At 37.2% G+C, this 22,058-nt stretch overlaps 1 protein-coding gene and 1 pseudogene across 7 annotated transcripts; one reads left to right on the forward strand and one right to left on the reverse strand.

Annotated features, from left to right (window-relative positions):
* The first annotated feature begins 56 nt into the window (after positions 1 to 56).
* Positions 57 to 14,145, forward strand: CDC26 (cell division cycle 26). 7 transcript variants are annotated; one of them, XM_072632492.1, is made up of 4 exons: positions 155 to 205; positions 745 to 796; positions 1,678 to 1,798; positions 13,721 to 14,145. In XM_072632492.1, the coding sequence occupies exons 3-4, from the start codon at positions 1,718 to 1,720 to the stop codon at positions 13,895 to 13,897; spliced, it is 258 nt and encodes an 85-aa protein (XP_072488593.1). In that variant the 5' UTR covers positions 155 to 205; positions 745 to 796; positions 1,678 to 1,717; the 3' UTR covers positions 13,898 to 14,145. The 7 variants fall into 7 exon arrangements, with proteins under 7 accessions (XP_072488589.1, XP_072488591.1, XP_072488593.1 ...); XM_072632493.1 differs by having other exon boundaries at positions 159 to 205; positions 745 to 800; XM_072632491.1 differs by having other exon boundaries at positions 193 to 283; positions 745 to 800.
* A 7,346-nt stretch (positions 14,146 to 21,491) lies between these two features.
* On the reverse strand, positions 21,492 to 21,575 carry LOC140521928 (small nucleolar RNA U3; annotated as a pseudogene).
* Positions 21,576 to 22,058: the final 483 nt, after the last annotated feature.

Below are 22,058 nucleotides of genomic sequence, written 5' to 3' on the forward strand. Positions count from 1 at the left end.
CGGAGCAGGCCGGGGATTGTAGTCTTCGTCTAGGGGCTTCTGTTGCAACCTGAGGGAATGAAGCGCGGAGCACTCTGGGAGAGGTAGTCAGCAGCGACGGATAAGGAAGGGGCCACGCGGCATGTCGGGAGATGCAGTCCTTGCGGTCAAGCCTACAGAAGATTGGTAGGTGGCTGGAAAGGCGGAGTGGAACAGGCTGGAGGCGGTAGGGGTCCGAGAAGTCGGTTTCGCCCCGGGACTGGGCTAAACCAAGCTGAGCTGAGCCGCGCCGCGCTGGGGGGAGGTGGGTGTTGGGCCATGAGGGCTGCTTCGAGCTGAGGACCTAGTTCCTGGGGCGAGGCGGGCGGAAAGGGAAGGGGACGTGAGCCGGGAGGAAGGAGCTGGCCGCCGGCGGGCAGGCTTCGGCTTCCCTGCTGCTCGGTCCGCTGGCCTGCCTCTCTGTAGTCATGGAAACGACGGCTCCAGCCTCAACCACAACCTCCCTCTCCCTTCACAGTCTGATTCCACTGACCTTAGAGGGGAAATGGGTCAACTCTCGTTTTACAGATGGCGAAACTAAGGGCCACGGAGTAGACCAGGTTCAAGGCAGGGTGGCATCCTCCATCCCCTCCCCTTCCCCACCCCACGTTAAGGAGGTAGGGGAAATACCTAGATATAGATGATGGGGAATAAGAACCACTCAGAAATTGCCTACTGTATTTATATTCGGTTGATGCGCTGAACCTAGTGCTCCGTCCATCTCAGATCCCCTGCCGTTCATCTTGGTTCCAGGATTGAAGTGGGTCTGGAGAGTGTGGTGGGTATGCCCAGAATCCTAAAATACGGTGGGAAAGCATATGCTGGCATGCATACTCATTGAGGGACTCCGGTCCATTGTTCTTCATTACCGAAGAGAGGGATGTTAAATCAATGCTAATAGTTGGGGAGGTTAACACTGCTAAATAGGAATCTGTTACAGGGGAGGGGAAAAGGATATTCAGAAATAACAACATGAAAAACACCAGTAAAACTTTTTAAGTCTATGAAAAGCCAAAAAAAAAAAGGTTTATTAAAATTCAGATCATTAAATGGTGCTAAAAAAAATGACCCTAGCATTATTGATTTCCTCTGTAATCATTTTAATGGTTACAAAGCGTAATCCTCTGTAAACATTTTAGCATAAATCTGCGCAATTGTTTATTTCTGTTTTTTGTTCCTTGAAAAAGTTTGCATCAAGTCATTATATAGTTATGAATCAAAGAGACTTTTCCTTAGAATTAGGAAGTCAACCACTGTGTGATTCATTTGAAAATGAAATCTTAACTTGACTTTTGCCAGTGGTCACAAATCCCTAAAAACCCAGGCAAAGGGTATTAAAGTGATTGTCACTATCCATTTTGTAAATGGTAATTCATTTTGAATTAAGGAAAGTTATTTTTAACTGTCTGTATAAACTTGTACATTTCTCTGAATGTGGCTGAAGTACTACTGGATTAAAGTGGATTGTACATCTTTTGGTTTCTATGTGTTTCACAGGCAGCTATTTTTGAATGGCTGTGAAATCAGAGTCATTGAGGCTTCCTGACAGCTCAGGAGGTTGTGTGTACGTTTAGGGTATCGTTGTTTGCTTGCAGAAAATCCATCCCCACCAGAGTATGCTTCTTGTAGAGCCTCTTCCTTCTCCCTAAATTTTGACAGTTTGGTGGATTTGGCTTGGACGTGTTGAACTGTTACCAGGATGCTCCGACGAAAACCCACTCGCCTGGAGTTGAAGCTAGATGACATTGAGGAATTCGAGAGTATCCGGAAGGATCTGGAGGTGAGTGTGGTCACGTCTGTTATTTTATGGAGTGGGTATTTTAGGATGTGTTATCTTAGTCTAAAGTATTCTGTCTAGAAACCTATTTCATTTGGGAGAGGAACGTTGAAGATTGAGTTTTTAGTGTAGATGTGTACACATCATTACTTAGAAGAACCTTGATTTGAAGGTCACTTCATATCAAAATAAGCATTTTCATATGGAACTATGCATGTTTAAATTTCAATTAAACTCAGTCTTTTTATATTAGGGAGCAAGCAAGGCAAGCCATACATTGTGAACTTTTAACCACTTCATCTTGCATATGATAGTGAATATGAATGGGTTTTTTAAAAATGTATTTTAAAAGTTAAATGGGCTGCTAGATATTGCAGGGAATAGAGGGCAGGGCTTGGAATCAGAAAGACTTGAGTGCAAATGCAGCCTCAGATACTCGCTTGACTCTGGGCAAGTTATTTAACCCTTTTACTCAGTTTCTTCATCTGTAAAATGAGCTGGAGAAGGAAAATGCAAACCACTCCAGTATCCCCAAGAGATCATAAAAATGGGAAAGGGTCCCACATGTACAAAAATATTTATAGCAGCCCTCTTTGTGGTGGCCAAAAACTGGAAATCAAGGGGAGGCCCGTCAATTGGGGAATGGCTGAATAAATTGTGGCATATGAATGTAATGGAATACTATTGCGCTATAAGAAATGATGAACAGGAAGACTTCAGAGAGGCCTGGAAAGACTTATATGATCTGATGCTGAGTGAAAGGAGCAGAACCAGGAGAACTCTGTACACAGCAACAACCACAGTCTATGAGGATTTTTTCTGGTAGACTTAGTACTTCATTGCAATGCAAGGATTTAAAAAATTCCCAGTGGTCTCTTAAGGCAAAATGCCTTCCACATCCAGAGAAAGAACTATGGAATTCGATTGCAGAATGTAGCAGATCATTTTCTTTTGTATTACGTTTTGGTTTGTTTTATGATTCCTCCCATTCATTTTAATTCTTCTATGCAACATGAGTAAGGTGAAAATGTATTTAATAGGAATGTATGTGTAGAACCTATATAAAACTGTATGCCATCTCAGGGAGGGAGAGGGGTGGTAGAGGGTAAGGGAGGAGGGAGGGGAAAAAATCTAAGATACATTGGAAGTGATTGTAGAACACTGAAAACAAATAAAATAATAATAAAAAATAAAAATATATTTGTTTATTTTTTAAACAGGCAGCCCCCTCTGGAGCTGAAAAATTGTAGGTCTTGGATTTTAAAAGGCTGGGGATTCTGGTCAGATAAAGACCTTGATTTATTTCAAATCAGTAAAGCCTGCCTGATTTATACATAGGTTCAGTTTGGATTACATTTGAGAGTATTTGAACTTTGCCCTTGATGATCTAATTTGCATTTGAACCAAGTTCCTTTCAGCTGTGCTCAATATCATTGCCACTGGTTAACCTTTGATGTACATTGTTATGTGAGTGCTGTACTACATGAAAGAAAGTATATTTCTGAGTCTTCTAGTAGTTATCAAGTCAATAAACATCTATTAAGCTCTTTAAAAAAAAACCAAAACCCTAAATGGGTCATGAAGAGTTGGACACAACTGAAAATGACAACAAAACTAAACAAGACTGAGCAACAAAAAAGTTTGAACATCTATTATTAAAATTATATTTATTTATATTAAGTTATATTAATTATAGCTATTATTAAAATGTTTTATGAACTGGCTTTCATTTCCTCCTAAAAACTATAGCTTGCTTTCAACATCATAATTTTTTAACTTTTAAAAAAATGCACAAGGAGTGTAACCTGGGCCTATGATGTGTCATCATCCTTGATACCTCAGTTACATTAAGGGCTTTCATTATGAGCCCTACTGGGGATGCACCTGATCTACCTGTTGCTGACTGTGCGTATTGGGTATAAAGAAAGGTTGCAGACTCCATGGGTCCTGAGGAAAGCCAGAGAACTTAGGTGGACCAGAGACTACAGTTTGGGAGTTCACAGGAGAGCCACAAGCATCAGATTGAAGAACCAGGAGTGGCTCACAAACTTTGGGCAGAGGGCAGAGGAAAGCTTCTGGACTTGTAGGAATCGTGAGTCCAAACGCACTTTGTGGAGGAGAATGATGGATTTGGGGCCAGAAAGAACAGAGCTTTTGAAGACTTTTCTTCAAAAACAGACTTTTCTGGTGCCTGAACAGACCAGGAAGCCAGGTTTCTCAGAACCTAGGAGCCAAGATTCTGAACCTCTCTACCCTCTTTTGGTTTCCTCATTGGGAGCTTTGTATACTAATGAAATTACTTGTGGAGTCCAACCCTCCCCCCAACCCATCTCTACTCAGCCTCCAAGTTCTTTTCTGAGGATAAGCCTCGGGGCAGTTGGAAGCTTTGATGGTAATGAATCTTAGCCAGCATAATGAACTTCGGCTTTGCCAAACACCAACGTTAAGGCACTAGTGCCACTAATAGAGTTAACACACAGATTTGGCCCAGCCAGCAAGACAGGTAGACATTACAAGAAAATTCAGCTAGCTTAGAACATAAGGTTTGATACTGAAGTCAAGTTGGTGCACTGCCACATTTCCAGATTAAGAACACATCAGGCTTTTTGGATGACTATTCCCTAGGGCTGAACTGGTATCCATAGATAGACTTTAGTCATTAACTTAGGTGTTTGTACAGCAAAAGTTCAATTTGAGAAGGTATGTGGAGGGATGGTGGTGATAGAGGAATACTACCCAGAAAGACTCATGTGATTTCATTTAGCAATTTTCTTTTTTTCTTTTTCTATATACATATTTCGTATTCATTTTTTTTTATTAAAAGGTCTTTCCCAAAGTGGCATAATGCAGAAAAATAGATTTATGGTTTAGGATTCTCATATTCTCAAATCCTTTGAAGTATACCCTTAGTTCATTTTTTTCCCTCCAAATTTATTTATTTGTTTTAAATTTTCAACAATCACTTCCATAAGTTTTCTTATTTTCTCCCCCCTCTCCCTCAGATGGCTTGCAATCTTATATGCACTCTACATGTACATTCTTATTCAACACATTTTCACATTAGTCATGTTGCATATAAGAATTAAAAGAATGGGAGAAAGCATGAGTAAAACTAAACAAAACCAAACAGAAGAGAAGAGAAAATAGTCTGCTTCATTCTACATTCTGACTCCATAGTTCTTTCCCCGGATGTGGATAGCATTTTGCATCATGAGTCCTTTGGAAATGTTTTAGGTCCTTCCATTGCTGTAAAGGACTAAGTCTATCAAAAACAGTCTATCCTCAAATACTATTAACTAACTAACTAATATACTAATACTAACACATATGTCTGTCCTCACATACTATGGCTGTTACTGTGTATAATGTTCTCCTGGTTCTGCTCACTTCACTCAGCATCAGTTTGTATATGTCTATCCAGGTATTTCTGAAGTCTGCCTGTTAGTCATTTCTTATAGCACAATAGTATTCCATTACATTCATATACCACAGCTTGCTTAGACATTCCCCAGTTGATGGACATCCCCTCAATTTCCATTTCTTGGCCACTACAAAAAGAGCTGCTATAAATATTTTTGTACATGTGGGTCTTTTTCCAACATTTTTATGATCTCTTTGGGAATACAACCCTAGAAGCAGTACTGCTGGGTCAAAGGGTATGCCCATTTTTATAGCCCTTTGGGCACAGTTCCAAATTGCTCTCCAGAGTGGTTGGATCAGCTCACAGTTCTACCAACAATGAATTAGTGTTCCAGCTCTCCCACATCTTCTCCAACATTTGTCATCTTCCTGTTTTGTCATGTTAGCCAATCTGATAGGTCTGATGTGGTATCTCAAAGTTGTTTTGATTTGCATCAGTAGTGATTTAGAGCATTTTTTCATATGACTATAGATAGCTTTAATTTCTTTCTCTGAAAACTGCCTGTTCATATCCTTTGATTATTTATCAACTGGGGAATGACTTGTATTCTTACACATTTGACCCAGTTCTCTATATATTTTAGAAATTAGGCCTTTATCACAGATACTAGTAAAAATTCTTTCCCAGTTTTCTTTTTCCCTCACAATGTTGGTTGCATTGGCTTTGTGCAAAAACCTTTCAATTTAATGTAATCAAAATTATCCATTTCACATTTCATAATGTTCTGTATCTCTTATTTGGTCATAAATTCCTCCATTCTCCATAAATCTGACAAATAACTATTTTTTGCTCCCCTAATTTGTTTATTGTATCAGCATTTATACCTAGATCATGTACTCATTTGAACTTTATTCTGGTATACAGTGTCAGGTGTTGTTCTATACCCATTTTCTGCCACACTATTTTCCAGTTTTTCCCAGCAGTTTTTGTCAAACAGTGAGTTCTTATCCTAGAAACTAGGGTCCCTGACTGTATCAAACAGTAGACTGCTACAGTCATTGACCACTGTGACATGTGTACCCAACCTATTCCACTGATCTACCCCTCTGTTTCTTAGCCAGTAGCAAGTGGTTTTGATGATTGCTGCTTTCTAATACAATTTAAGATCTGGTATGGCTCGGCCACCCTCCCTAGTGTTTCTTTTCATTAATTCCCTTGATATTCTGAAATTTTTGCTCTTCTAGATGAATTTTGATATTATTTTTTTCTAGATCTATTTGGGAGTTTGATTGGTATGGCACTGAATAAGTAAATTAATTTAGGTAGAATTGTCATTTTTATTATAATTAGCTTGGCCTGCCCACAAGCAACTGATATTTTTCCAGTTATTTAGATCTGACTTTATTTGTGTGAAAAGTGTTTTGTAACTGTGTTCGTATAGTCCCTGGGTTTGTTTTGGCAGGTAGACTCCCAAATATTTTATGATGTTTACAGTAACTTAAGATGGAATTTCTCTTTCTATCTCTTGCTGTTGGGTTTTGTTAGTAATATATGGAAATGCAGATGATTTGTGTGGGTTTATTTTATATCCTGCAACTTTGCTAAAGTTGTTCATTATTTCAAGTAGTTTTTTACTTGATTCTCTAGGATTTTCTAAATATATCATCATTATGTCTGCAAAGAGTGATAACAGTTTCTTCTTTGCCTATTCTAATTCCTTCTATTTCTTTTTCTTCTCTTATTGCTAAAGCTAACATTTCTAGCACCATATTGAATAACAGTGGTGATAATGGACGTCCTTGTTTTACCCCCCAATCTTATTGGAAATGCATCTAACTTATCCCCATTACCTGAAATGCTTTTTGATGGTTTCAGGTAGATGCTAGTTATGATTTTTAGGACAGATCCATTTATTTCTAAACTCTCTAGTGTTTTCAATAGGAACGAGTGTTGTATTTTAAATCTTTTAAAATCTATTGGGATAATCATATGGTTTCTGTTAGTTTTGTTGTTGATGTGATCAGTTATGCTGATAGTTTTCCTAATATTGAACCTGCCCTGCATTCCTGGTATAAATCCTACCTGAAAGTGTATTATTCTTATGATAAGTTACTGTAATCTTTTTGCTAATATCTTATTTAAAATTTTTGCATGTATATTTATTAGGGAAATTGGTCTATAATTTTCATTCTCTGTTTTGGCTCTTCTCACTTTGAGTATCAACACCATATTTGTATCATAAAAAGAAGTTGTTAGGACTCCACCAGTTTTCACAGATAGTCTATATATAATATTGAAATTAACTGTTCTTTGAATGTTTGATAGAATTTGTTTGTAAATCCATCTGGCCCTAGAGAGGGAGTTCATTGATGGCTTGTTCAATTTCTTTTTCTGAGATGGGATTATTTAAGCATCTTACTTCCTTCTCTGTTAATCTGGGCAATTTATATTTTTTGTAAATATTCATCCATTTCACTAAGATTGTCAAATTTATAGGCATACAGTTGGGCAAAATGATTTCTAATTATTGTTTTAATTTCCTCTTCATTGGAGGTGAATTTACCCTTTTCATTTTTGATTCTGGTAATTTGGTTTTTTTCTTTCTATTTTAAATCAGATTGACCAAAGGTTTATCAATTTTAGTGGTTTTTCCATAAAACCACCTCTTAGTTTTATTTATCAGTTCAATAGTTTTCTTAATTTCAATTTTATTAATCTCTACTTTGGTTTTAGGTATTTTTAATTTGGTATGTAATTGGGAATTTTCAGTTTATTCTTTTTCTAACTTTTTCACTTACATGCCCAGTTCACTGATCTCCTCTTTCTCAATTTGATTCATGTAAGCATTCAGAGATATAAAACTTTCCCTAAGAACTGTCTTTACTGTATCCCATAAGTTTTGGTAGGTTGTCCCATTATTTTCATTCCCTTGAATGAAGTTATTGATTGTTTCTATGATTTGTTGTTTGATCCATTCCTTCTTTAGGACTAGATTATTTAATTTCTGATTAATATTGATCTATCTTTCCATGGCCCTTTGTTACATGTGATTTTTATTGCATCATGATCTGAAAAAGATGCATTAACTATTTCTGTCCTTCTGCACTGGATTGTGAGGTTTTTATGCCCTAGTACATGGTCAATTTTTGTGTATGTGCTATGTGCCATTGAGAAAAAGGTATATTTCTTTCTATCCCCAATCAGTTTTCTCCAGAGGTCTATCATATTTACCTCTTCCAGAATTCTACCCACCTCCTTAACTTCTTGTTTATTTTGTGGTTAGATTTATCAAGTTCAGAAAGAGGGAGCTTGAGGTCCCCCACTAATATAGTTTTGCTGTCTATTTCTTCCTGTAACTCCCTTAATTTTCCTCTAAGAATTTGAATGCTATGCCACTTGGTGCATATAGGTTTAGTGATGATATTACTTCATTGTCTATGGTGTCTTTTAGCAGAATATAGTTTCCTTCCTTATCTCTTTTGATTGGATCTATTTTTGCTTTTGCTTTGTTTGAGACTAGGATTGCTACCTTTTTACTTAAGCTGAAGCATAATATATTCTGCTTTAGTCTTTTACCTTTATCCCTGTTTCAAATGTGTTTCTTGTAAGCAACATATTGTAGGATAATGGATTTTAATTCATACTTCTATCCACCTCCATTTTATGGGAGAGTTTATCCCATTCCCATTCACACTTATGTCTTTCTCTCCATCCAATTTCCCCCCTGTTTATGCTTTTATTTCTCCCTTCTCCCTTCCCCTCCTCAAAAGAGTTTTACTTTTGATCTCTGCCTCCTTCAGTCTTCCCTCTCTTCTATCAGCTCCCCTTTTTTCCCCTTACTACTTCTTCCCTTCCGTCTAACCCCCTCTCCCTTTTCCTTTTCCCTTTCTCCTCCTGCTGTCTGTAGTGCAAGTCAGATTTCTATACTTAACTGAGAATATCATTCCCTCCTTGAACCAAATCTGATGAGAGTAAAGCTCAAACAATGCTCATGTCCCTCCCTTCTTTCCCTCTGCTATAATGTTTTTGTGCCTATTCATGTGATGTAATTTACCCTTTTCTGCTTCTTCCTTTCCTCTTCTCCCTTTGCACCCCTTAATTAGGTTTTTTTGTCATCACATCAGTTAATTTATGGCCACACCCTCTATGTATATCCCTTTTAAATGTTATAATAAATATCCAATTCTCTAGATGAACAAGTATCATCCTCCTATGTAGGAATATAAACAGTTTGCCCATATTTAATAACAAGTTTTTTTTTCTCCTTTTTTCCCCCTGTTTATCTTTTTATGCCTCTCATGAGTCTTGTATTTGAAAATCAGATTTTCTACTGAGTTCTGGCCTTTTCATTAGGAAAGTCTGGAAATCCCTTATTTCATTGAATATCCATCTCTTTGCCTGAAAGATTATGCTCGGTTTTGCTGGGTAGTTAATCTTTAGTTGTAGTCCAAGTTCCTTTGCCTTACAGAGTATCATATTCCATTCCCTCTGATCTTTTTGTTTTTAATTTTCTTTACTAATTTTATTTATTTTCAGTGTTCTACAATCACTACCATATAACTTAGATTTTTCCCCCTCCCTCCCCGAGATGGCATACAGTTTTATGAGTTCTACACATACATTCCTATTAAATACATTTTCATTATGGTCATGCTGTGTAGAAGAATTAAAATGAATGGGAGAAATCATATAACAAACCAAAACATAATACAAAAGAAAATGATCTGCTACATTCTGCGATTGAATTCCATAGTTCTCTCTCTGGATGTGGAAGGCATTTTGCCTTAAACAACCATTGGGAATTTTTTTAAGTCCTTGCATTGCAGTGAAGTTCCAAGTCTACCAGAGAAAACTCTTGCACACTATGGTCATTGCTGTGCCCAAAGTTCTCCTGGTTCTGCTCCTTTCACTCAGCATCAGTTCATATAAGTCTTTTCAGGCCTCTCTGAAATCTTCTTGTCATCATTTCTTATAGCACAATAGTATTCCATTACATTCATATACCATAATTTATTTAGCCATTCCCCAGTTGATGGGCATCCCCTTGATTTCCAGTTTTTGGCCACCACAAAGAGTGCTACTGTAAATATTTTTGTACATGTAGGACCCTCTCCCATTTTTATGATCTCTTGGGGATACAGTCCTAGAAGCAGTATTGCTGGGTCAAAGGGTATGCATATTTTTGTAGCCTTTTGGACATAGTTCCAAATTGTTCTCCAGAATGGCTGGATCAGCTCACAGCTCCACCAGCAATGAATTAGTGTTCCAACTCTCCCACATTCTCTCCAGCATTTATCATCATCTTATTCTGTCATGTTTACCAATCCAGTAGGTGTGATGTGGTACCTCAGAGTTGTTTTGATTTGCATCTCTCTAATCAATAGTGATTTGGAACATTTTTTCATATGACTTCATATCTTTAATTTCTTGCTCTGAAAACTGCCTGTTCATATCCTTTGACCATTTATCAACTGGGGAATGATTTGTCCTCTGATCTTTTAATGTAGAAGCTGCAAGGTCCTGTGTGATGCTAACTGTAGTTGCTCAAAATTTGAATTATTTCTTTCTAGCTACTTGCAGTATTTTCCCCTTGGCCTGATAATTGTGGAATTTGGCAACAATATTCCTTGATATTTTCAATTTGGGACCTCTTTCAAGAAGTGATTGGTGAAGTCTTTTGATGACTATTTTGCCCTCTAGATCTAGGACCTCAAGGCAGCTTTCCTGGATGATTTCTTGGAAGATATTGTCTAGGCTCTTTTTTTAAATCATGCCTTTCCAGTACACCAATAATTCTTAGATTTTCTCTCCTGTATCTGTTTTCCAGGTCAGTTATTTTCACAGTGAGATATTTTACATTTTATTCTATTTTATCACTCTTTAGATTTTGTTTGACTGATTCTTGATGCCTCATAGAGTCATTAGTTCCAACTTACCCAATTCTAATTTTTAAAGAATTGTTTTCTTCAGCTAGCTTTTGTACCTCCTTTTATAAAGAGTTATCTTCTCTTTTTTTTAGGCTTTGTATCTCCTTATCCATTTGCCCAATTTTACTTTTTAAGGAGCTGATTGTATTTTTAAAATCATTGGTCAGGTTTTTTTCTACATCTTTAATTTGGCTTTTAAAATCCTTCTTGAGCTCTTCCAAGAATGCTCTTTGGGCTTGAGTCTAATTCATATTCCCTTTTGAGGTTTAAGGTGTGGGTACACTGTCAATGCTTTCCTCTTCTGAATTAGTATTTTGCTCTTCCCTGTCCCAGTAAAATAAGATTTTATGGTCTTTGGTTTTCTGATTTGCTTCTTGCTCATGGTGATTGCCTTTTTCCTGCCTTTTAAAGTGAATCTCTGCTTCTGGGGCATAGGGGGCTCTATCCACATTTCTTGTGCTAGTAACTAGGGTCCTGGTTACTGCCTTTGTGTTTTGTGGCCTCTGGTTCCTTCAGCTAGAACTTATATAATACTGCATCTTATCTGGTGGTGAGCTGGCTGGTGTATGCCACGGTCAAAACCAGGTGAAATGAGTTTCCCTGGGGTTACACTTAAACTCATGGTGTAAGGTGTCGGGGAGGAGTGGCCTGGCTGCTGGAAGTCTTCTCCTGTAAGGCTGCACTATCCCTCTCTGTGCTGGTGTCTGCCCAATTCCCCTGTCTGTGCTAATCTACCCCTGGGTTCCTGATGTTGGTGCTTATAGGCTCCACCCCCCCCTTGGGCTCAGGATCTCCTGCTGGTCTGCTCAAATGGGGCTTACTGGGACACTTCTGATCCTGCACTGCTCCCCTTCAGCCACAGCAAAAGGGACCCTTCCTGGTGGTCTTCCTGGCCTCCCAAGCTAAAAGACTGTTTACCCTTTCTACTGGCTCCCTTATTCCAGGATTTTTCCTAGGGCAATATTCTCTGGGCTTTTCAAGGTTAACCAGGGAGGATGAGAGTACTTACAGTTTACTCTGCTATCTTGGCTCCTGAAAGTTCAAGTCCCTTGGTTCATTTTTAAAATAATAATAAAAAATAATCCCTTATGCTGAATCTGAAAATCATTATTATTGCATTAGGAGAAGGCTATAGCTTCTCATGTAAAGACTAAAAAATACTGAGTATGTTTTTTAAAAATTTCTGAAAAGCATCTAATACACTTATAATGCTAGTTATGTTTCAATATTCTGGGTTGCATACTTATAGGTAGGCTAAAATAATTTAAAATATTCATTTTCTTTCATGGCTTGAAACAGTATACATAGTAATTTTATTTTTTTTGCGGCAGTCTTGAATTTTTCCTGTAAAAGAATACATTTGCATTCTAACATCTGTAGATCACATCAAGAAACCAATTAAGATAGTCCCTGGTCTGTATCACACTGTGGTTTCAGAAACTTGCCTCTTAGTTCTTTCTCCCCAAGCTTCTTCCCTACAAAAACCTTTTGTTGTTGTTTTTGGGTCATGTCTGACTCTTGGTGACCTCATTTGGGGTATTCTTTACAGAAATACTAGAGTGGTTTGCCATTCCTTCTCCAGCTCATTTTACAGATGAGGAACTGAGGCAAACAGAATTAAATGACTTGCCCAGGGTCACACAGTAAGTATCTGGGGCTATATTTGAACTTATGTATTGAGTCTTTCTGACTATAGGCCTAGTATTCTGTCCACTGTGCCACTTAGCTGCCCTATAGAAAAACCTATAGAAATTTAATTGTGCTAGTTATTGGTGGCATAGATTGGACATCTAGTAGACCAGGAGGAGCTGGGTTTTTTTTTTAACTTAGGTCTCATAAAAACTATTTGGTCACAAATAATATTTTGAACTTACTATTTTTAAATGATCAGAAAAAACAATAGCAGAATAATGAAGTAGAGGCAGATAGGTGTCACAGTGGACAGAGCCCTGGGCCTGTAGTCAGGAAGCCCCGAGTTGAGGTATGGTTTCTGAGACTTGCTATGTGACCCTGGACCAGTCACTTAGCCTCTGTCTGTCTCAGTTTCCTCATCTGTAAAATGGGATAATAATTGCACTCATCTCCCAGGGTTGTGAAGGTAACATGAGGTCATATTTTCAAAATGCTTTATAAACCTTAAAGTACTATGCAAACACTGGCAATTAATATTACTATTATAGTGAATTAAGTAACATGAAAAGTTTTAGGTTTAACTTTTTTTGTCACCGCCTTGTAAGGAAGCCATTATCATTTGCAGTTTCATTAATTTTCACAATCAAGTTAGAGAGATTCAAGATACTCCTTCACTGGTCTGCTCATTGGGAAAAGATAGTAAGTGAAATATAGAGCTTATGACTTCATTGTAGTCGTTTTGGGTGGCAAAGTTTTTTAAAAGATATTTTAGATATTTACCAAATTTACCAAAAGATATTTACCAGACTTTATCTAACAAAACATTGAAAGAATAGAGGCTTTTATTAATGCAATAAGAAATTAATATTGTTCCCATGTGAATCTTACTGCAGGTTAGGTCACTTGCAATGGTCATTATTTTAGCATCCCTTTTCTTTATCATGTGTGTTCTGAACAGTACACTAACAGGTTCATGCATTATTTCTAAACCTTTTCTATTTTCAGACTCGTAAAAAACAAAGGGAAGAGGTGGATGTGGTGGGAGCCAGTGATGGGGAAGGAGCTATTGGCCTGAGCAATGACCACAAGACCCGAGAACAAATGATCAATGACCGAATTGGTTATAAACCTCAGCCCAAACCCAATAATCGTTCATCTCAGTTTGGAAGCTTTGAGTTTTAGAGTTTATGGATAAACTATCCTGTGTGCCTGCCTTTGAAAAAGCAATGAGGTGAAGGCAAAAGTTAAAATATTATTTAGGGCACTGAGTGCTTGAAGACTATCAGAAATTTTGCCTTCATGAGATCCTTATGAGGCTTAACTTCTTTATTCAGGAAAAATTTGAACTCTAGTTGGTGTCTGAACAATTTTCATCTTCCTCTCCAGCGAACTTGTACTTTGTTCTTAAAAATAAAGACAACTTTAGAAAATGTGAAGAATCTTTAATTGAGCCAGTTGCCAGTGAGTGGGAACTTATGTTTTAGCTCCAAGAATTGAAGTTAATGTTGCTTCAGGAGATAAATAACTTTCTTCCTTAGGAGCTATAATAACTGAAGTCTGCTTTGCTAACACACTTGGTCAAGGTATAATAGTATCTAGGTACCCTTGCAGGCTACGTTACTTTTCATGTTGTTTGGATACAAAGCTGGACGAACAAGTTAGTGTCATCCTTTTCCTTCCTACCCAGGTAATTTTCTTTGCCCTTTTCTACTTTCTCCAGAAGTTATGGACAAGTCCAGCAGACTTCCCTTCAGCTCAGCAGCAATGTGCTGAAAATGGTAGGCAGTTTGATATAGTTTATACATGTGCTGTCATGTAAAAATATTTCCACATTAGTTACAGTTGTGAAACAAACAGATCAAAAAAAAAAACATGAGAAAGAATAAAGTACGTGAAAAAACATGCTTTGATCTGTATTTGGAGTCCATCAGTTCTTCATCTGGATAAGGATAGCATTTTCCTTCAGGAATCCTTTGTACTTGTCTTGGATCCTTGGGTTCTGAGAGGAGCTGAGTCATTCATAGTTTGATCATCACACAGTGTTGCTGACACTGTGTACAGTGTTTTCCTGGTTCTGCTCATTTCATTTGGCTTCAGTTCGTGTGAGTCTTTCCAGGTTTTTCTGAAATCTGCCTATTCCATCACTTCTTACTGCACAATAGTATTCTATTACATTCATATACCACATCCTGTTCAGCCACTCCTCAATTGAGGGGCAACCCCTCCATTTCCAATATTTTGCCACCACAAAAAGGGCTGCTATGAACATTTTTGCACATGTAGGTCTTTTCCCCTTTCTTATTATCTCTTTCAAACAAGCATTTGTTATGTGCTTAATATATGCCAGGCTACTGTACTAAGTGCTGGGGATACAAAGAAAGGCAAAAACATGATCTCTCCAAGAGCTCATACTCTAATAGAAAATATATACTCAATTTAGTATATATAAGATATATAGAGTTTATTGGAAGTCATCTCAAAGGGTAGGCACTAGCTGTTTAAGCTGAGTCTTGAAGAAAACTAAAGGGAGAGCACTCAGGCATAGGGGACAGTCTGTGAAAATGCACTGAGCTGGTAGATGGTATCGTCATGTTTGAGGAACAGCAAGAAGACAAGTGTTGCTTGATCCTAAAATGTGGTAAGGAGTAAAGTGTAAATTCTCCATTACATTTTTATTCTGGATTTAAGAAATATAATAAGCATTTCCATAACATAGTAGCATAGAAAAAGAATTGCACATGAAACTGCAACTCTTGTTATGCACTACTTGCTCTTCCTTTTAAATATATTTAAATAAAGTTATCATGTAACTTTATTTTTCCTCTGCTTTCTTCCTCCCCAGCCCCCATTAGATACAAATATGTATATATTTGTAAAACCATACGTTTATCCATTCTTTCTTTGTATGCAATTAGCATCTTCCCTCATACATCCTTTGTAGTTTATTTGGGTATTTATAATAGTCAAAATGACTTGGTTGCTCAAAGTTGTTCTTAATACAATATTACTGTTACTGTATACAATGTTCTCTTGGTTCTGCTTGTTTTGCTCTTCATTATTTTCCTCCAAGACTTTCCATGTTTTTCTAAAATTATTAAGCTCATCATTTCTTATAGTACAGTAATATTCCAACACAACCATATACCACAACTTGTTCAACCATTCTCCAATTGAAAAGCATCCCCCAAAATTCCAGTTCTTTGCTACCACAAAGAGAGCTGCTATAAATATTTTCAAACATACAGGATATTTTTCCTTTTTCCCTGATTATCTTGGGAAACATCCCAAATACTGGTATTACTAAGTCTAAGGAAATAGGCAGTTTTACAACTTTTTGGGCATAATTCCAAATTTTTCTCCACAATAGTTGGATTTTAGTTCACAGTTCTGCCAAGTCAATTACTGTCCCAATTTTTCCACATCCCCTCCAATATTTGTCATTTTCCCCTTCTATCATTTTAGCCAATTTGATAGGTGTAAAATGATATCTCAAGGTTGTTTTAATTTGCATTTCTCTAATCAATAATAACTTAAAGCATTTTTCATATGACTACAAATTGTTTTGATTTATTCATTAGAAAACTGCCCATATCCTTCATATCCATATATTCATATCCTTTGACCATTTGCGAATTGGGGAATGAATCATATTCTTATAGATTTGACAAAGTTCTTTATATATTTGAGATATGAGACCTTTATTTCAGAAATTGTCTATAATTTTCTCATTTTTCTGCTTCCCCTCTTATGTTAACTACATTGGTTTTATTTGTACAAAACTTTTAAAATTTAATGTAATGGAAATATCCATATGCCCCCCAATCCTCTCATTTATTTTTAAATTATTCACCTATCCATAACTCTGATACTAATATGTTCCATGTTCTTCAAATTTTCTTGTAATATATCTCTTTATATCGAGATCATGTATCCATTTTTGCTTTATCTTGGTAAACAGTGTAAGATATTGTTCTATGCCCAGTTTCTGCCAAACTGCTTTCTGGTTTTCCCAACAATTTTTACCAAATAATGATATTTTTTTTTTTGAGGCAATTGGAATTAAGTGACTTGTCCATGGTTATGTAGCAGGTAAGTGTCTAAGGCTGGATTTGAACTCAGGTCCTCCAAACTGTACCACCTAGTTGCCTCTAAATAGTGAATTCTTGTCCTAAAATCTTAAGTTTTTATATTTGTCAAACACAAGGTTACTATAGCCATTTGCTGCTCTAAATTGTACGTTACTTTGTTCTACTGATCTACTTTTCTATTTTTTAGCCAGTAATAGTTTTGATAATTTCTGTCATATAGTATAGTTAAAGATCTTTAAGATCTCCTTCCTTTACTTTTATTTCATTACTTTCTTTGATATCCTTGACCTTTTGGTCTTCCAAAAAAATTATTATTGTTTTCTAACTCAGTAAAATAATTTTTTGGTAATTTAATTGGGATGGCATTAAACATATATACATTAATTTAGATAAAAATGTAAGTTTTTCAAAGGCAAACAAAGAATCTTATTTTTGATCCTGGAGGGAGCCACTGACGTTTAGGTAGTCAATAAATATTTTTAGAATTGATGATGTATGAATTTCTTAATAGAAGCAACTAGGTGGCACAGTGGATAGAACTCTACCCTTAGAATCGAGAAGACTCATTTTCATGAATTTAAATCCTGTCTCAGATACTTACTAGCCGTGTGACCTTGGGCAAGTCACTTAATTTTGTTTGCCTCAGTTCCTCATTCATCAAATAAAGCTAGAGAAGGAAATTGTAAATCACTCTAGTATCTTTGCCAAAAAAACCCAAATGGGGTCAGGAAGAGTTAGATACTACTGAAACGACTCAACAGCTGAGATTGCCATCCTGTCTGTGCCAGACTAATTAGAAACAAGTACTTTCTCGACTGCTAGTCTCTTCCTCAAGGTGCTTACTGAAATTACAATTAAATATTTCAACTCTTCACCCAACACTAATCCTCATATAAATTAATTAAAGTGCTAATCATTTTGCACAAAAACAATCATTTTCCGATTCCAGGATGAGTAATTACTCTCAAATGGTATTTTATGTATCCTAGATCATCACAGAATCAAGTTCTCTGTAGGTTATTAAAGGCCAAAATCTTACTGCCCCATTGCCCATTCCCCATGAAAACTAGAGAGCTGCATTCTGTCAGCTTCCCTCTGATAATGGAGTATATGAACCCTAATTTAATTATCACCAGTCTCTCACTCTTATACTAATTAAATAAGCTGCCCAAAGTGGATTTCGCTGAAAAATTAATTATACATACTAAGAGGTCTATTTTAAAACAGCAATGCCAGAGCGATTAAGAGTTTTACCTAAAACCCAGGCCAGTACAGTCCATCATTTTCTAGTTATATTTAGGTATCAAATCAGTAAGGTTGATTTGTGAAGGTCAGTCACACTCTCCTTTCCTCATCTTTACCCAGAGTGAACCAATTCAACTCTCTGTTGTCTTCTTTTAATTCCTTCTCCCCTTATCATATCCCCGATTATACCCTGCTAAGCCTCAGCCTTGAATAACTCCCATTATCCTCTGCCTTTGTTCTTACACATCTGCAGCTGAACAAAGGTGAAGAAAATCACTCCTGCCCCTTCCTAACTGGGGCCCACTATGAATTTATGTTACATATTTTGATCTGGGCCCTCACTGTTGCTAGGCAAACACCTCCCTAATTATTTCACTCTCCCACTTTCCACAGTGGCTCTTCCAAACCTTTTCATCCCTCTTCAAACCTCCCATGGTTCCTCCTCCCCTTACTCTCTCAGCTGAGAACCTTTCCTTAATGTTTTACAGAAAAAAATTGAGCTATTTGCTGAAAGCTCCTCCTTTCTTCCTTATCTCACAACATCCAAATGTCTTCTGCCACTATCTCATTCCTCATGACTATTTCATGTGATGAGGTAGCCCTTCTCTTTACCAAGGCAAACCTCTCTACATGGATAAATGATTCCATTCCATCCTGTTTGGTCCAGCAGATTATCCCTCTATCAGCTCAATTCTCCCACTTATCTTCTGTCTCTCCCTTTTGGCTGCCTCCCTACTGCCTACAAATATACCTGTGTTACCCTCATCCTCAAAAAACAAACCCTTTCCTTCCATCTATCCCTGCTAACTGTTGTCTCATATCTCTTTTACCTTTGGATGGCCTTGAGAAGTGTGTTCACAACAGCTGCTTCTGTGTCTTCTCCTCTCATTGTCTTCTTAACTCTCTACAGCCTGGCTTCTCATTCAACCAAAACTTTTTCCAAATTTACCAATCATCTCTCATAAAATAACAAAACAAAACTCTTTTACATTTTTATTTACAATTTCAAATTCTCTCCTTCCTACCATCCCCTCCCTCCCTACTTTGAGAAGACAAAAAATATACTCATTATACATGTGAAGTCAAGCAAAACATACTTCTATATTAGCCATGTATATGGGGGAAGATGAGAGAGAAGCAAGAAAAATAAAGAGAAAAAATAGTCTTCAATTTGCACTCGAGTCTATGAGTTCTCTGTCGGGAATTGAATAGCATTTGTCATCATGAGTCCTTAGAATTGTCATGGATCATTGTATTGATCAGAGTAGTTAAGTCTTTCACAGTTGATTACTGTTACAATAATGCTGTTACTGGGTAAAATGTTCTCCTGGTTCTACTCCATTTTGCATCAGTTCTTTAGAAGTCTTCCCAAGTTTTTCTGAAACTATTCCTTTTATTATTTCTTACAGCACAATAATATTCCATCACAATTATATGCTATAACTTGTTTAGCCATTCCCCAATTGATGGGCACTCAATTTTCAGTTCTTTGCCATCACAAAAAGAACTGCTATAAATATTTTTGCACATATTCATCCTTTTCCTTTGAATTTCTTAGGATATAAACCTAGTAGCAGTATTATAAAGTCAAAGAGTATGCTTAATTTTATAACTCTTTGGGCATAATTTCAAATTGTTCTCCAGAATGGTTGGACCAGTTCATAGCTTTGTGTCCTTATTTTCCCACATTCTCTCCAGTACTTGTCATTTCCCTTTTCTGTTTTGATTTCTTCTTCTGAAAACTGCCTATTCATATCATTTGACCATTTATCAATTGGGGAACAATTTTTATTTGCATAAACTTGGCTCAGTTTCCTATATATTTGTGACATGAGAACTTTAAGAGAGAAACTTGCTGTAATTCTGCACACACACCCAACTCCCACCCCACCCTCACCCTGCCCAATTTCTGGCTTTCCTTCTGATTTTGGCTGCTTTTGGTTTTTTTGTGCAAAATCTTTTTAACTTAATGTAATCAAAATTATCCATATTACCTCTTCTGATACTCTCTAGCTCTTATTTGGTCATGAACTCTTATTTGTAGATCTGACATGTAATATTTTCCCCCATTTGTTCATGATATCCTAACTGTGCTTTTCTTGGTATGCAGTGTGAATGGTCGCCTATGCTTTGTTTCTGCCAGACTGCTTTCTGGTTTTCCCAGGAGTTTTTGTGAAATAGTTCTTGCCCCAGTTTCTTCCTTCTGATCTCCTAATTATTCAACCCAATGGTCTTTCTCAATCCTCATTCTTCTTGACCTTTTGCCTTTGATGCTATCCATCACCTACGTTTGATACTCTTTTCTCTAGGTTTTCAGGACACTCTTTCCTCATTCTCTTCCTATCTGACCACTGTCCAGTCTCTTTTGCTAAACCTTCATGCAGCTCATGTTCCCTAACCGTATGTGTCCTGCAGGATTCCCTTTGAGGCTCTCTTTTTGTATTTCACCTGATGACCTTATCAGTTCTCATGGATTCAGTTATCATCTCCATGCTGATAATTTTCAAATCCACTTATATATCCCTAATCTCTGCTTTCAGTCTCACATCTCCAATTACCTGTTAGACATCTTGAACTAGATGTCTTACAGGTTTCTTAAACTCAACACTGCAAAAAACAATTCATTATCTTTCCCCTAAAATCCTCTCCTCTTTCAAACTTCCCTATTACTGTCAAAGGTATCACCATTTTTCCAGTCACACAGGCTTAAAACCCATGTGTCATCCTCAAATCCTCACTATCTCTCACCCTACTCCTCTCATATCCTATCTTTTCTTTAATTTTATATTTAAATTTAAATTATTTTATGTGTTTTCAGTGTTCTACAATTACTTCCATATATCTTAGATTTTTTCCCCTTCCTCACCTTCTTTCCCCCCTCCCTCCCCACGCCCTCCCTGAGACGGCATGCAATTTCATATAGGTTCTACATATACATTCCTATTAAATACATTTTCACCTTAGTCATGTTGCATGGAAGAATTAAAATGAATGGGAGAAATTATAAAAGAAAACATAATACAAAAGAAAATGGTCTGCTTCGTGCCATGATCAAATTCCATAGTTCTTTCTCTGTATGTGGAAGGCGTTTTGCCTCAAGATTCCACTGGGATTTTTTAAGTCCTTGCATTGCAACGAAGTACTAAGTCTACCAGAATAATTCCTCACACACTATGGTTGTTGCTGTGTACAAAGTTCTCCTGGTTCAGGCCTCTCTGAAGTCTTCCTGTTCATCATTTCTTATAGCATAATAGTATTCCATTACATTCATATACCACAATTTATTCAGCCATTCCCCAATTGATGGGCATCCCCTTGATTTCCAGTTTTTGGCCACCACAAAGAGAGCTGCTATAAGTATTTTTGTACATGTGGGACCCTTTCCCATTTCTGTGATCTCTTTGGCATACAGTCCCAGAAGCAATATTGCAGGGTCAAAGGGTATGCACATTTTTGTAGCCTTATACACTTCCAGCCACAATTCTCTAGTAACACACTACAGAAATGATCCCTGAAAGGATAGTCTTTCATATCCAATCTTTTGTCAAAGCCTATTTCACCATTGTAACTTCTTTCGAATATGTCCCCTTTTCTCCTTTGACAGTACCACCACCCTGGTACAGGTCCTTATCATTTCACACTTGGGCTACTGCAATTGCTTGCTGGTTGGTCTGCCTTCCACAAATCTCTCCCTACTCTAGTCCATCCTCCACCAAGTTGTCAAAGCAATTTTCCTAAAGTGCAGTTCCAACCATATCTCCCTCTCCCCCCTTCCAGCCTCCCCTTCCACCTGCAGAAAGAAAAAAAAAAACTCCAGTAGCTGTCAATTGCCTCCAAGACCAAATATAAAATTCTCTACTTGGCATTCAAAGCCCTTCATAACCAGCTTCCCCTCACCATCTTTCCAGCCTTCTTACACCTTATTACTTCCCATCCCCCAACCTCTGTGATGGAGACCCTGCTGACTTCCTTGCTGTTCCTCTACGAAGACACTCCATCTTTTGGCTCTG

This window comes from Notamacropus eugenii, chromosome 1 (genome assembly GCF_028372415.1).
Source record: "Notamacropus eugenii isolate mMacEug1 chromosome 1, mMacEug1.pri_v2, whole genome shotgun sequence".
NCBI classification, from domain to species: Eukaryota; Metazoa; Chordata; class Mammalia; order Diprotodontia; family Macropodidae; genus Notamacropus; species Notamacropus eugenii.

Excerpts from the sequence above, each read along its gene's own strand:
- CDC26 (XM_072632488.1), top strand. The coding sequence starts at position 1,718 with ATGCTCCGACGAAAACCCACTCGCCTGGAGTTGAAGCTAGATGACATT. Across the intron at positions 1,799-13,720 it reads GTATCCGGAAGGATCTGGAG|ACTCGTAAAAAACAAAGGGA; the intron begins GTGAGTGTGGTC and ends TTCTATTTTCAG.